Source organism: Liolophura sinensis, chromosome 1 (genome assembly GCF_032854445.1).
Source record: "Liolophura sinensis isolate JHLJ2023 chromosome 1, CUHK_Ljap_v2, whole genome shotgun sequence".
Lineage (NCBI taxonomy): Eukaryota > Metazoa > Mollusca > Polyplacophora > Chitonida > Chitonidae > Liolophura > Liolophura sinensis.
Genome location: NC_088295.1, coordinates 46063240 through 46079028, shown reverse-complemented (window position 1 = coordinate 46079028; position 15789 = coordinate 46063240). Strand labels below are relative to the sequence as shown.

Sequence of the window (15789 nt, the reverse complement as noted above, 5' to 3'; positions counted from 1 at the left end):
CTGGTAGTGGTTCTTTAACATTATATAGGCCTGGGTCTAACGGGGAAACTGACGAATATACACAGAACACACACTGAACTGATTGTTTCAGATTATGAAATTTGGATGTGGATTGTGATTTATTTTTTTTTTTTTCCACCAATGTAATTAACCTCTGCAATTCTAATGTATAATTTTATCATATGTAGACATTACAGAGGGAGTTGCTATATTTATGTTTATTAACACAGCCCCATAGAGTTATCAGTTATTTCATGTAATGAAGAGATAAGACCATGATAATTTTATTTATTTATTTATTTATTTATTTTTTTATTTTTTGCGTTCCACACGTCTGGGTAAATGTTGCATGGTCCTTCATAATTGTAGACATCGGTCTTTCACGGTCGGGCCTCATGTCAGTATAGCGCAGAGCACAGTATAGTAGGGTAAAACTGGTACATAGTGGTTCAGGTGTTACGAGACAAACCTGACAGGTGCGTGCGCGCGACTTACTGCACATTTAGTTTGTATGCGCGCGACATACGTAGCAACGGCGACGCGCATTGGGAAATAAATAGCTGTGGGAAACTGTGTGACATATACATGCAAAAGGTATGAAGTAAATTAGAAATCGCTTAGCCTTGCATAGAAAAAGCATAATGCAAAACTGATCTGTACCGATATCAGCACTTCCCATGGCCTACTTGCATTGTGAAGTACATTTTTTTCCGTCTTGGGTCTGGAGTCGATCCGACCCGTTACTTCAAGGATCCAGCATACATAAAGCCGTCAGAAAAATTCTTGAGCGTGTCGTTTAGCACCAGTGAAATAAATAAATGCAAAACCTAGACTATACATAAATTGGGATATATCTTACCTTCTGAGTTAGACTACTGCCGCCATACTAAAGGTTATGGCTGTATATTTATAGTAATTGACACACACAAAAAAAACCCTGCGAAATTCAGAAACTAGTAAATGCCTATGGCCCAGCAGCTGGGAAATAATCCCATACAGATTAAGTAACTATGAAGGCTTATCCCACACTTTATGGACCCAATTAGTGACAGGCTTGTTCTTGTTTTGTTCGGACTCACTTTAGTGGTCAGATACTGAAAAGTTAACGAGGGCCGGATGTTACTTTTTCTGTTTTTTTTTTTGTATAAACTTTCTTCTACCACAGACTGGATAGTGGTGCTTGGAACACAGAGCCCATATGTATGTATATATACATATATATATGTTGTGACAGATCTGGCTTGTTAAAACAAAATGCTAAAAAGTAAATATAATTATTAATAAAAATAATGAAGAAAGGAATAAAACATTACCGGTATTCATAAATATTGATTTGATTAAAAATCATCACTTTATCTGATATATACGTAAATTTTATCTAAATTACTAGGATTTCTGTTATCCGTTACCTCTTAATCAGCAGTGCAGATAATGTTATGTTTTAAACACTATTTCCTTCCTCAGGTGGTAGAATCTGACTTACTTTGCTGAGGTTAAGAGCCATAATAATGTCGTATTACCAGGTAAGATTTTAGTTGTCATTTTCATTTAATATAATACTGTCCTGTTGAATAATATTTATTTATATTTTGTATTTGGCTTCATTTTTTGTGTATTTCTTTGTTGAGAGAGGGGACAGGGCCATTCATGCTTTCGGCCTAAAAACATATACAGGATTATGTGTTGGTATGTACACATATCCTGGTGTCTTCCATGCACTTTTTAAAACCTATGAACAAGGTTAAAACAGTTTTGAAATATTACAGAAAGCTTAAAGCTCAACATTAGTTTATTTTTTCATGGTGACAGTTCTATTTGTTGAGAGAGGCAAAACTTCTGTATTTGATATTATTTGTTTCAGTCTAACTATCCCAGTTACGGGTCACCATATGGAGCTCCTCCACCAAGCTCTGGTCCACCTCCACCCCCTGGGGCATACCACTGGGGTCAGCAGTGGACTGCATACAGTGTCAATCAGTATCCACAGGGACAAGCATTTGGTTACGGAGGTATATGTTCCAGTCTCTTTGTTTCTTACTTCCAACCAGAGGCCAATAATGGTGACTGAAATATTCATGCAGAAATGTACCTACCCTAATTTTTCAAGCTTTTTGCACATGAAAGAGCAACTTTTAATGCAATGTATGCACATTGTTAATTGTTTTTTGTATTTATTTATTTATTTTTTTTAGACAAAACTACACTGGTTAGATTAGACAGTTTCAGGGCTTAGCAAAAAGAATAGTTTTAGCAGTCAACACAGGATAATGCCTTCAGGATATGCTTGAACAGACTCCTTGCAAACATGCAAAAAGGTTGAAGAATTAAATAATTAATTTTGCAGACATTTCTTCAGCTTTTTATTTTTTTTTTATCCTTTTATCGGTGATGTACATGATATAATGTTGACCATTCAAACTTGACTTAAGTTTGTAATATTAAATTTAATTCTGATGTATTTTTGATACATTTTTCTGTAAGTTAAGCTGTTCTGTTGGCTATAATTGCATTGATCGCACTGATGCATGGCATATTAGTACTTAATGTTTTTGGAATGTATTCTGTGTTATAAGGTTATAATGTGCCAGCTGTACAGCAAATTCATCAACAGAATTATCCATGTGCTCAGGTAAGGACATTTTGTTGTGAAATAACCCTATTCAGTCTGATAGATTACTAGAGAAGCCACTCACAGGACTCAAAATCCAATCCTGATTTTGTCAGTTTTCCTTCAGGCATGCTTTTTTCCTCCAGATACACTGGTTTCCTCCAAATACACCAGTTTCCTTAAGGCATGTTGTTTCTCCGGACACAGTTTCCTCCGGTCACTGTTTTACCTTAGGTACTTTAGTTTCCTTCTGGCACTTTAGTTTCCTCCAGGCACTCTACTTTTCTCCAGGCACTCTAGTTTAATCTTGACACACTAGTATAAAAAAGTGCCCCCCCCCCCCCCACAAAAACAAAGACTTTTAGAGTAGGCCCTTTTTTCAGTAGTTGGTTGGGTTACCCCCAACATAGATATTTTGAATGATGGCCAGAGTGTGTTTATATGTGTAATGGAATATTGTTTATTCTAGGAGACTCCAGTCCAGCCTGTTGCCCCAATGCCTGTACCAGTGTCGCTGTCTCTGCAGGCTTATGATCAACACCTTCATCAGTATCAAATGGAGATGCAGGAACAAATGAAAATGGTGGGTTTGAGCAATTTATTTTTCATTATGTTATCCTATTCACATTTGTGCACTTACATGTATGTGTGAGTGTACCATATAAGTGGTAGACGACACTCATGTGGATGTTCAGGCAGTATGTCTGACACTTGTCACATCTGTATGTCACGTGTGGGAAAGTTTGTTAGTGACTTGCTAATTAGAGGACATTGGTTTTCTCCCCTGCCATCGTGTAAGTGAACAATTCTTCAGCATGGTGTGAAACAACAACAGTGTGTTGGAGAAATGAGGGACAGTTGATTCTTGAAAGAAAAAATTGACAAGGCATGGAGCACTGCGTCGATTCTTTTTCAAGATACAACTGTTCCAAATCGTTTTTTCTTACTTAAACGTGTTTGTGGTAATGTAGCAACTATCAATTATTTTTCAAGAATCACGCGGTGCATATAAAAAAAAATGTTACATCGCATTTAGCATCAATGAATGCTCCTTTGTGCCGACTTTGTTTTTTTCGCATTTTTTTTCGACCGCATTTTTTCGCATAGATGAACATATTATGTAGTATGGTTTATCTTTCATGACAATGTTACAAGAAGTTTTTATGTGAATCAGCATTAGAACTTTTAGCCAATGGGAGTCCAGTCTTTTGTACTATATATAGGTTACTACATGAGCATACACTGGGTGTGTAAGATTATGTAATGGAGCAAATCCCATTCTCAGTGCATGGCTTAATAATATGAGTGACCTTTGACACGCAATAAATTACAACACATCTGTTTGTCAGTGGATTTTTTTACTGTTCATAATTCTACAAAAGCTGTTTATAACATGACGTTAGACTTTATACTCTTGCCTTGTATCCATACATGCTACAGAAAAGGTAGACAACCATTCCAGATTGCAAAGCAATTAACTGAAACAATTACAGTTGGCTTACTGCCATAAGTAATGAGAAAATAGCATGTATTTCTGTTTCATGCTGTGATAGCCACAGATTCATAACCATTTTTCTCTTCTTTGTCCCTTGCAAAGACAAATGCATTATGCAGTTTGGTATCAGGTTATATCGAGACACCTTTCCCAATGCCTGCCTATTCTTGAAAAAGAAGCGGTCAGTTAGACAAAGGACTGACATCACAACAAACTTTTAAAGTCGTCTAAAAGTAGAAGATTGTATGATCTTCCCGGATAGCTCAGTTGGATATCAGAATGTTTTAGAGCCTGTTGTTCGTGGGTTGGAATCCCGCTCTGCCATACACTACGCGAAGGTGCACTCAGGTGGTACAAGTCATCGCCCTTAACCACTCACACGACTAATGCTCAAGTGGGGATTCTTGAAAAATAATCAACTGCTAAAACAATATAGCAGCAAGTGTTTAAAAATGAATAAATGGTACATTTTGGAGCTGATGATTTACTCTCTGCATTGGAACTGCTACTTAGAGATACTCCCCAAAATAATGTTAAATTTTATGGAGTTTTACGCCCTACTCAAGAATATTTCCCTTATACGATGGTGGCCAGCATTATAGTGGCCAGAGGAAATCAAGCAGAGCCCAGGGGAAAACCACCACCGTCCGCTTATCTCTGGCAGACCTTCCCATGTATAAGTCAGCATAAACTGCACCCACAGTGGCTATGTTGGTGAGAGGCTTCTGAGACATTGTAGCCTACTGTAGGCTACTAGCAGGCTAACAAACCAAGCCACGGAGGCCTCCATAACACTGAAAAACAATATGTACAGATGTTATCCCTGAGTGGTATATAGAAACAAAATATATGGTTAAGTGTTTGTTAAGTGCATTTGTAATCACTGCAGAAGATAAACTGTGGAACATTATTGGTGTATGTGATCAAATTGACCAGCACAAAATTAGTGTTTGTGATCAAATTTTTCCTGTGGTTGTGGGTTTCCACCGGGTTCTACTCGGTTTCCTCCCACCATAATGCTGGTCGCCGTCACTGTATAAGTGAAATATTCTTGAGTACGGCATAAAAAACAGAAATAAATAAATAAACAAATGTTCCTATGTATCATATGTTTTTCAGCAATTTCTTGTAATTTAATTCTTATTTTTTTTTCATTGTAGCAAGCCAGACAGCAACTTCAGCAGCAGGTCAGAAAGCATCAGTAACTTGTCCTAATCTACCTGTTACAGGCCACAATTAGTCATATTGTTTGACTGTAAATGGGCCACTTGTAGTTTCATAATGAATTTTATCACGTAACTGCAGTGTGATGTAAAGCCATGTCACATTTTCTATATGTAACCAGTTACATAACACTTTGAGTAGACATTTCATAGCTTGATTTTAATTTTGCTTGAAAACTATATGACAAAGTCAGTGGAACTTTTTTTTCTTTCTACAGAGTTGTAGAAATGGCAACCATTTTGAATGTTGGCTGTGTCATCCAGCCTGTCAATAATTACAGCCGTATAAACACTGCTCAGCAGAGAACAGTTCCTGAAATCAGCAGTTCAACTGTTATTGCAGGCCCTGTGTATGGAACAAGCTTGCAAAAAATATAATATTATGAACTTTCTTCTTTCTTATGAAATGAACACTCAGGTCCTTTAAAATAGTATTTTTTCAACCCCCAAAACCTATAAGGCATTACAAAATTACAGTTATGTCCATGCATTGCACACGTGTGTCTCATGTACAGTTTAAGCGTTGGTACATGCATTGGAGAAAATAAATTGTCTATCAAAATTTTTGTAACTGATGTGCAATTTTTGTTTCATTTTTACATATATCCAGCAAGCCGAGATTCCAGTAGATTCTTCCACTACTAAAGATGAAGTAGATAACGTGAGTATTACATGTAACTGTTCACCTGTAGATTATCCGTAACACACAGAAAATCTGAGAAAATTAGAAAATCTGGAGAGGTCTATTTTCATATCTTTTTGTGGGTGATCATTATTGTCAGACACACCATTGGGGACCCAATCTAAGTACCGGTACCAAAGTCAGAAAAAAGAAACCAACCAAGAACGAAATTATATTCCTTTGTATTGAAATATTTGAACTTCTTTTAGCTCTCTGGACCATATTGCTTGTGTAGGGTGCAGAGGAAGAAAATCACAAACTGTTGTTTTATACCCTAATTCTGTTGAGCAACTAATTATTGTCAGGATATACCGGTAGCTATTTTGTGTATATTAATAACATGCTGCAATTCACAAGAATATTTGGCAAGGTATGGAGAGTTACTATGATTGATTTAATTGGTGCCAATAAATATGTTTAAATTAATTTAATTTTTTTCAAGAATGTTTTCAAAGATATGCAAATGTATGGTTAGATAAAGTTTTCAGTTGTTTGTCAGGTTATTATGATGACCTTTGTAATCTGATTGTCTATTCCCTTAAGGTATGGTTCCGAATTATACAAACACAGGAATTATGCGCTCTAATTTTAATTTTTTGTTATATTTGTGCATGTTTCCTCTTTAAAATCATTGTATTTGTTCACTGTATTGTTGTATGTTTCTTGTTATTTATTTATTTATTTTTGGAAGGGTCAGTACAATCCTTTATTTGACAGGGAACTAATGACGAAGATATCAAGGCTCATTTGAAGAAGATATTTGTGGAGGAATTGGTCAGACGACAAGGTGTGTCAGGGACATTTGACATGACCGAGGGCACAGTGAAGGGGACACACTTTTATAGCAGTGACGACCCTGTTGTGGCCTTTTACAAGACACTGGATGGCGAGGATAAAACTGGTAAACCCTGGGACCCTGAGGCAGACTGCTGCTATCTGAAGAATGCAATGGATGGGCTGGGTAATTAAAGCAACTATTATTTTATGCTGCATATAACTATGGTAGGGGAATTCCGAGTGCTCTTGTTTATTTTTTGATCATCTGTTTTACCAGATGAAATTTTACAAATGAAATTTCCTTCCTAGTAGAAACTTTGTCTGCTCCTTTTCTCCATCATTCCTCTACTCTACTAAATAACTTTTTGTGAAACTTTTTTCACATGTCCATGTCATAATAAATTTGATCAGTATGATAAAAAAAAAATTCATTTTGGAAGAGATTCGCCAGCCCGCTGGAGGGGAGATAACTCTCCACCTCATAAAGTGTAATACTATGTTGCATTGTGCATTGCTGATATATACCATGACATGCTGTATGACTACAGCTAGTGTGAGTGTAAACGTTTTGAACATTGCTTTCTGCATGTGTTTCAGGAGCTAACGAGGATGCCATAACCCATGTGGTAGCCACTCGTAACAATTCTCAAAGACAGGAACTGAAGAAAATGTATAAAACAGCATTTGGGAAGGTTTGAGTCATTTGTAAAAACTTTGAAATTCTGTTGAAGTTTAAGATTTTCTTTATTATAAATTCATGACCCGTTACACATTATAGCATCTTTCTGAGGCATTTAGATGTTGAGAAGTCTTAGGAAACAGCAATTTTCTTGTAGAAAACAACATCTATGTGATTTCAATCCCGGCCTTAATGGACTAGGAGTTTGTAGATTCCACCGCTCAGCCTCCCACAACTTGTGGCACCTTGGTGACAGTAAGTGCAGATGATGCTTGAGTGGCCATTGAACTATGTTATGTATATCTGTACATCACATGTGGGAAGTTCATGGCATAAAGGTCAGTGGTGTGAAGCCACCGGTTTCCTCTATAAAACTCACTCTTGTAATATAATACACAAATTATTGATTTATTTTTTATTTGATTTTTTTATTTGATTGGGGATCAAGTACCCAAGAATATTTCACTTATACGATGGCGACCAGCATTATGGTGGGAGGAAACTGGGCAAAGCCTGGGAGAAACCCACAAATTATTGACTATAGCGTTAAATAATGATCAGATCAAATAAACATCTGGGGTTATTGTGTATGGTTGATAGTTTCAGGGTAAATCCTAACACAGTTTTTCAAGTCATATAAACAGTGTTCATACCCAGCCTGTACACCCAGATGGTTTTTTTTCCAAGTGCAAGATTTTTTTTTGCATGTAAATTTAACTTGTACACAAGCTCTCTAAATATATAGATTTTCCTAGATTACTAGAAAAATAAGTTAACATTTTATAGGTGGATCCAAATGAGTCTTTTTGTAAGATTTGTAAATTCATGTTAACATTTACTTTTATTTTGGTGTCACTGGTAGATTTTTAATCGTGATTTGGGGAAAAACCCATGCCCATCTGCAGGCTGCTGGTAGATCTTACCATGTTGGATTGGAGAGGAAAGTCAATTTGAGCTTGACTCACAGTGACTGCATTGGTGAAAGCTGGGGGGCTCCTGAGTGGTTACACCATGCTGTCACACTAACCACTCAGCCATGTGTTAAGTATTAATTATAAAGAAACCATCTTAATCTAAAGGATTGTTTTCATATATTGACTTACAGGATTTGATCAGGTGCCTAGAGAGTGAACTGAGTGGAGATTATAAAGAAGCCATCATGGCCTGTTTTGTCCATCCCGCTGTGTATGATGCTTGGTGTGTGAAGGAAGCCATCTATGTAAGTAGTTAAGCAGATTGTCTCCCTTGTTTTGGTCCTCAAAGGACAGATTCAATGCCACTGTCTCACAGCCAATATGAATTGATTTTGTATCCCTTTAAAACATGTTTTTGATTTTCACTAATTAGTTGTAGACAAAATGTGTTTGGTTCAAAGTGAATAGTAAATGATGCTGTTTGCAAACTTACACATGATCTAGTTTTAATTTACTGGGTAGCAGATTACTATCGCGTTTACATTTATTTGATTGGTGTTGTACTCAAGAATATTGCACTTGTACGATGGTGGCCAGCATTATGGCGGGAGAAAACTGGGCAGAGCTCGGGGGAAAACCCACGACCATCTGCGGGTTGCTAACACCTTCCCACTTACGGCTGGAGAGGAACGCAGCATGAGCTGGGCTTGAACTCCCAGCATTGACATTTGTGAGAGGTTCCTGGGGTATTGCACCATGCCAAGGAAGCCCCACGTTGGAAATGGTTTAAAAATGTGATGTTTGATCGTATATGATCAGTGGACGCATTAAACTGAGGTTGTACTCATATGTGCCCTGCAAGACATTTACTAAGCAATGGCTGTGCTGCGTAAAGCACATATACCATGATGATATACATGAATATCTGCACCATATAATATGGAATGGAAGCTAAGCCAGGCACAGTTGCCACTGCTTTGTCCCAGCTGTGTGACAATCTATACTTACCGAGGAAAAGATAGGCAAATGTGGATAGTGCATGTATAATAATATTAAATGTCACATTTCAGGGTCCGGGAACGGATGAGAAGACTCTGATAGAGATTCTGATGACGCGGACCAATGCTCAGATACAGGAGCTTAGAAATGCCTATGTGGATGGTAAGTATTATTCTGCACTTATGTTTATGTCTACTGTTGTGTTATATATTACATGCTATACTGGGGGTGACTGGGGTACCTTGGGGCGACTCCTACACTTCAGGCATAAGAACACCCGCCTTTTACAGGGAATTTGTTGAATTTCCACTCTCTCAGTCATCACACAAGGGCTTTGATATTGGTGACCGTAAGTGCTCCATGGCTCTGCTGGGGGTGTTTGTGCTGAGCCTTGTGTTTGTTGAAGACATCTTGATATTTGAGAAAGTTCATCAGTAAATTGCTAAAGGTTGGTGGTTCCTGCCCTCTCAACACTGTCATTCCAGTCAAATTCACCCTTCTCTCGACACCCATCCCCCACCCAACCAATGTGTATTTTTGAGTGTAAAATATAACAAAAATGCTCTGTTTCTTGGGGCATTGGTGACAAGAGCTTATCAATGATGTTCCTGGTGGCCAAATGCACTGTGTTACGTTTTTTGGACCACCCGTTTTCCACCAGTATTGTGTGCATATAAGTATGTCACATGTGGGAAAGTTTCCAACATAACTGCCCGTGGTTTGTGGTTTAAATTGGGCATGTTTTTTTTCCACTCATAAAATTGATTGCCACATATTGGTGAAAACCTCTTGCATGACATTAAACGACAGTTGAATAATAAAATCAACAAATAAATGCACCAATTTCGACAGTGGCCAGTCCCCACCGGAAGCAGTCACAAACCCTGATTGAGAAGGACATAGAAGATGATACCAGTGGAGATTTTAAACGGCTTCTGATTTCTGCCTCTCAGGTGAGTTCTGTGGACTGAATCTTACTGAACATCAAACACAGACATTGATAATATTCTACACGAATGTAGATCAAATCCTACACAGATGTTAATACCTACATGGATGCTGATCTTATCCTACAGTGAGGTTGATTATATCCTACATTTATTCTACATGGATGTTAATCACATCTTATCCTACATGGAAATTCATCATATCCTACACAGATGATGATCACATCCTACATGGATGTTGATACATATATGAAATTTGATCTTATCCTACATTGGTGCTGATCTTATTTTACAAGGATGTTGATCACATTCAGCAGGAATGTTGATCACATTCAGCAGGAATGTTGACCACATTGTACAGGAACACTGACCACATCCAACAGAAATGCTGATTACATCCTACAGGAATGCTAATCAGATCCTACAGGGATTGTGATTACATCCTACATGGATACATATGCTGCATTGATGTCGATCATATACAGATGCATTCACGTATATACAGGATACTGTACTGTATGATATCATAATATCATAAATATTTTTCCAGTAAAATGGGTTATCATTTCTGCCTCTCACTTGAAAATTTTACAATAAAATGTCCTCTATTTATCCCATAAATGTAACCAAGAACATGGAATAAAGGGGGCGGGATAACTATATATAATAAATATATTGCTGGAGTCTCGGAGGAAACAAATTTTTATAAACTGTCATTCAATACATTTGATGCTACATGGTCACTCATTAGAGATCTTGTACATAGTACTATTTTACTTGATATTTTATTGATTCAATTAATGTGTACATCATGCTCATTGAAGAAAGATCAGTCTACCTTGTGTAATTTGGGGTAATTGGAATAAGAAGTTTATTAATTCATCATAGCTAATAATTCATCACATTAGAAATAAATTTCTTTATGCTTTGACTTTCAATAAAACAAACTTCAGTTACACATGCCTGTTTTGCTGCCAGGGTAATCGTGCCGCAATACCTCGGGAAACTCTGGAGCAGGCCGTGGAGGAAGTCATGGCTGATGAGAAGCCTACGGGCATGTACAATGTGAACTATGTCAAGCTGTGTGATGTGGAAAAGGCCAAACGTGACGCCAACAACTTATTCAAGGCAGGAGAGGACCGATGGGGAACTGATGAAGCAATGTTTACTCGCATTTTTGCCACCAGAGACTACTATCAGCTCAGAGAAACCTGGAAACAGTACACCAAGGTAGACATGCATTTGGGCCATGACTCGGTCAGGCAGTTAAAGTGACTGTTTTTCTTATAGAAAAAAAAAACAAAATGGAAAATACTAATAATACAACTGATTCTGTAACAATGATTCATGGTCTTTCATCTGACACACACTTCATATTAGTGTTTTCTTTGACTTCAAACTAAAGAGAAAAGAGTAATAGAATTATTTCGACAAAACAGTGTTTAATGATCTTTCATCTGATACACACTTCATGTCAGTGTTTGCTTTGCCTTTTAATAGAAAATAATAGGCAAACTATTTCTGTAAACACACTTCATTTTAGTGTTTTCTCCGCTTTCAAACTAAATAGAAAATAGTAATAAAATTATTTCGGCAAAACCACTGTTTAATGATCTTTCATTAATACACTTCATTTCAGTGTTTTCTTTGCCTTTAAATAGAAAATAATAACCAAACTATTTCTGTAAACACACTTCATCTTAGTGTTTTCTTTGCCTTCAAACTAAATAGAAAATAGTAATAGAATTATTTATGTAAACAGTTTTAATGGTCTTTCATCTGACACACACTTCATCTTAGTGTATTCTTTGTCTTCAAACTAAATAGAAAATAATAATGGAAATATTTCTGTAAACAGTGTTTAATGATCTTTCATCTGATGCACACTTCATTTTAGTGTTTTCTTTGCCTTAATACACTAAGTGTCCCACATTGTTACTTTACGCCCCCCCCCCCCCCCCCCCACTACCAGATCCCTAGTCAGCCGTATAGAACTTATACATATAGTTAGCTTTGTGTAGAAAGGAAGCATGCAAATGGCTGAATTAGAGTTTTGTTACTTTCTAGTTGACACAGAGGGATATCCTCAATTCTGTTGATCGTGAAACATCTGGGGATTATAAGCAAGGTCTCCGGGCCATTGGTGAGTCAGTTATGTTTCAAGATAGAGCTGGGCATAAATTCTAAAATCTTGTTATAAGAATGGCATCTAAGAATTAAAGATAAAATATCGAGAGTTAATGAATCAAGAGTTATGAAAAGGACTCCTTAATGATAATTCCTTAATGATAAAGAAATTAAAATAAAGTGTAAAATGAGGATTTTATAATCAGGGAAATAAGAGGCTCTTGCATGTCACTGGCCACCATAAAATAAAGCTGAACAGGACTGTATTGTGATTAACAATTGCACCTTCATGGTGCAGGTTTGTTGACAGTAAATGATTGGATGAAGTAGAAATGTAACCTGTAACCAGTCACTGAAGTTTAGTTTTAGTGTCAAATGCACCAGAAACAAACATTCTTATTTTGATTTCTTTTTGCAGTAATGAACGTTCGCTGTCGGCCGCGTTACTTTGCTGAACGTCTCGTCGAGGCAATGAAGGGATTGGGGACGGATGATCGTTCCTTGATCAGGATCATCGTGTCACGCTCTGAGGTAAATCTTTCTATTGACCTGAAATCTTGTATGTAAAAATTTCACAAGCATAAAGGCCTGAAAATGGTAATTTTGATGTCAACACTTTGGTTTTTCTGCTAAGAAATTAATCAAACTTTATAAAAAAAAAACTCTTAAGGGCCCCAATAAGGTGGATGAATCAGTCAGAATGAAACAACATGTGTCATTTGAAAAAAAGCTGAAATACAGTGTTAAAGTCTTAGTTTTTAAAACCATGCACGTAACTCTAGTCTCTGCTTGTTTCTCCATCAGCAGTTGTTGAACTTCAGAGCTTACATCATCCCAAAACTGACATGTGACAAATGTCAACAATTTCTATTCCATGGTTTCAAAGATTTGCAGCTGCACGCTACAGTGTACATGACACCCAAAACGAGGGTGTCAGCGATTGTCTCATAGAGCCTGCCATGTGTACCAAAGCATTGGTACAAATTTATGTCACATTTTTTGATTGTTGGTTTTACGCTATACTCAAGAATTTTTTTTCTTTTGTAATGGCAGGGGGCCTCCATGGCTCAGTTGGTTAGTGCGCTAGCACAACATAATGACCCAGGTGTCTCTCACCAGTGCAGTCGCTGTGAGTTCAAGTTCAGCTTATGCTGGCTTCCTCTCCAGCTGTACGTGGGAAAGTCTGCCAGCAACCTGCGGAGGGTCGTGGGTTTCCCCCAAGCTCTGCCCGGTTTCCACCCACCATAATGCTGGCCGCCGTCATATAAGTGAAATATTCTTTAGTACGGCGTAAAACACCAATCAAATAAATAAATAAATCTTTGGCAGTTTTATGGGTGGATGAAACTTATTGACAAACATACCCAAATGTAATGTACAGATATTCACACCTTATTAGTGGAAGACAGGTGCTGGTTGAATGTACAAATCCCTGTTCAAGGCAAGGTTGGATTTATGTATTTATTTTTTACGCAAGAATATTGCACTTATACGACAGCAGCCAGCATTATGGTGAAAGGAAACCGGGCAGTGCCTGGGGGAATCCCACTACCATCCAAAGGTTGCTGGCAGACCTTCCTATGTATTGCCAGAGAGGAAGCCAGCATTAACTGGACTTGAACTCACAGCGACCGCATTGGTGAGAGGCTCCTGGGTCATTGCACTGTGCTAGCATGCTAACCCCCTCGGTCACGGAGGCGCCTGCAGCATGTTAACCACTCGTTCATGGCCTGCTCCCATTCAGATTTATACAAATTTGCAAACAAACATGGAGGCTTATAGGTAAAGCAAAGGGAGCAGGAAATTAGAGGATCAGTCGAGGAACCAAAAAATGGACTAAAAGACACAAACTCATTGGTCCAACTTTTGTCAATGTTGAGTACCTGGTCCTCGAGAGTCGCCCACAGGAGCAAGGAATATAGAGTTGATGTCAATTTTACAGCAAATTGCATATTTTTCATCAATGTTGTGATTGTTCCGTATGTAACTTATCAAAGCAATCAGGTAATGCTGGTGTGGGTGGACAACTGAAGCCCAAGTTTTTGCAATCTCACTGTTTGTAGGGGATACTCCTCTGTTCCGCTGTTGACAAGTGTTCCTCAATGGATATAAAACTGATCAAAACAGCCGTATGAGTGTCATTGACTGCTTATTACCTTAGACCAATATGGCTTAAGGCCTACAAGTCTGTAAATCAAATCTTAGGAGCACTCAAGTTTCCGAAATGAATAAAACTGACCTGTAGTATGGAGCTAAGCGGCAATCAAGGAATCAATCTTAGTACCATTATTGGACTTATGAGGATAAACTGGCTTGTTTTTCTTCTCAGATTGACATGGAACAGATTAAACAGTGGTTCTTGGAGCTGACCAAACAAACTTTGTGGCGTTGGCTGAAGGATGACTGCAGTGGGGATTACAAGAAACTTCTACAAGCTCTCGTTGGCAGGAATTGAAGGATGGTTTCTGTGGGGATTACAGTAAAACTTCTTCGAGTTCTTGTTGGCAGGGATTGAAGAATAAATGGGGTGGGGATAACAAGAAGCTTTTACAAGTTCTTGTGGGCAGGGATTGAAGGATAAATGGGGTGGGGATTACAAGAAGCTTTTTCAAGTTCTTGTGGGCAGGGATTGAAGAATAAATGGGGTGGGGATTACAAGAAGCTTTCACAAGTTCTTGTGGGCAGGGATTGAAGGATAAATGGGGTGGGGATTACAAGAAGCTCTTTCAAGTTCTTGTGGGCAGGGATTGAAGAATAAATGGGGTGGGGATTACAAGAAGCTTTTACAAGTTTTGTGGACAGGGATTGAAGGATAAATGGGGTGGGGATTACAAGAAACTTCCAAAAGCTCTTGTGGGCGTGGATTGTAGGGGATCTACATGCAATCTTCAATGGCAGAGATTGAAGGATGACTACAGTTAGGATTAAAAGAAACTTCCACCACATTTCAATTGCTGAGATTGAAGGATAACTGCAATGGACATTTACAAGAAACCTCTACAGTTAGGTTTAATTTGATAAGTTGTGAGAGTTTTATTTAGTGACCTGTAGAAATAGTAGTCATCTCAAGAACAGTAACGTAACAATGTGAAATAAATGCAAAGGAAATGAAAGATAGGTGTATGTATCTCTAAGTATTTGTATGCACTTCATGAAGACGAGATTCCATTATGTAAATGCATCTGTATTTGAATTCTTGTGTCACAGAATAATGCCTTACATTTAGAAATAACGGCCGCACATCTAGGTTGTTGGAAACAAAAGTGAGAGAAACATGAAGGAAGGAAAAGAAATGAAAAATAACCGTTCAAGCATGGAATTGTGAATTTTACCCTTTT

General features: G+C 37.7%; 1 protein-coding gene across 2 annotated transcripts; it reads left to right on the top strand.

Annotated features, from left to right (window-relative positions):
- Positions 1-549: 549 nt before the first annotated feature.
- Positions 550-15014, top strand: LOC135481858 (annexin A7-like). Of its 2 annotated transcripts, XM_064761602.1 has the most exons (17): positions 550-594; positions 1166-1200; positions 1465-1523; positions 1862-2009; positions 2574-2629; positions 3078-3191; positions 5264-5290; positions 5937-5987; positions 6726-6969; positions 7383-7477; positions 8570-8683; positions 9449-9539; positions 10230-10330; positions 11303-11554; positions 12392-12467; positions 12870-12982; positions 14781-15014. In XM_064761602.1, the coding sequence occupies exons 3-17, from the start codon at positions 1509-1511 to the stop codon at positions 14904-14906; spliced, it is 1623 nt and encodes a 540-aa protein (XP_064617672.1). In that variant the 5' UTR covers positions 550-594; positions 1166-1200; positions 1465-1508; the 3' UTR covers positions 14907-15014. The 2 variants fall into 2 exon arrangements, with proteins under 2 accessions (XP_064617672.1, XP_064617670.1); XM_064761600.1 differs by lacking the exon at positions 1166-1200.
- The last annotated feature ends 775 nt before the right edge of the window (positions 15015-15789 follow it).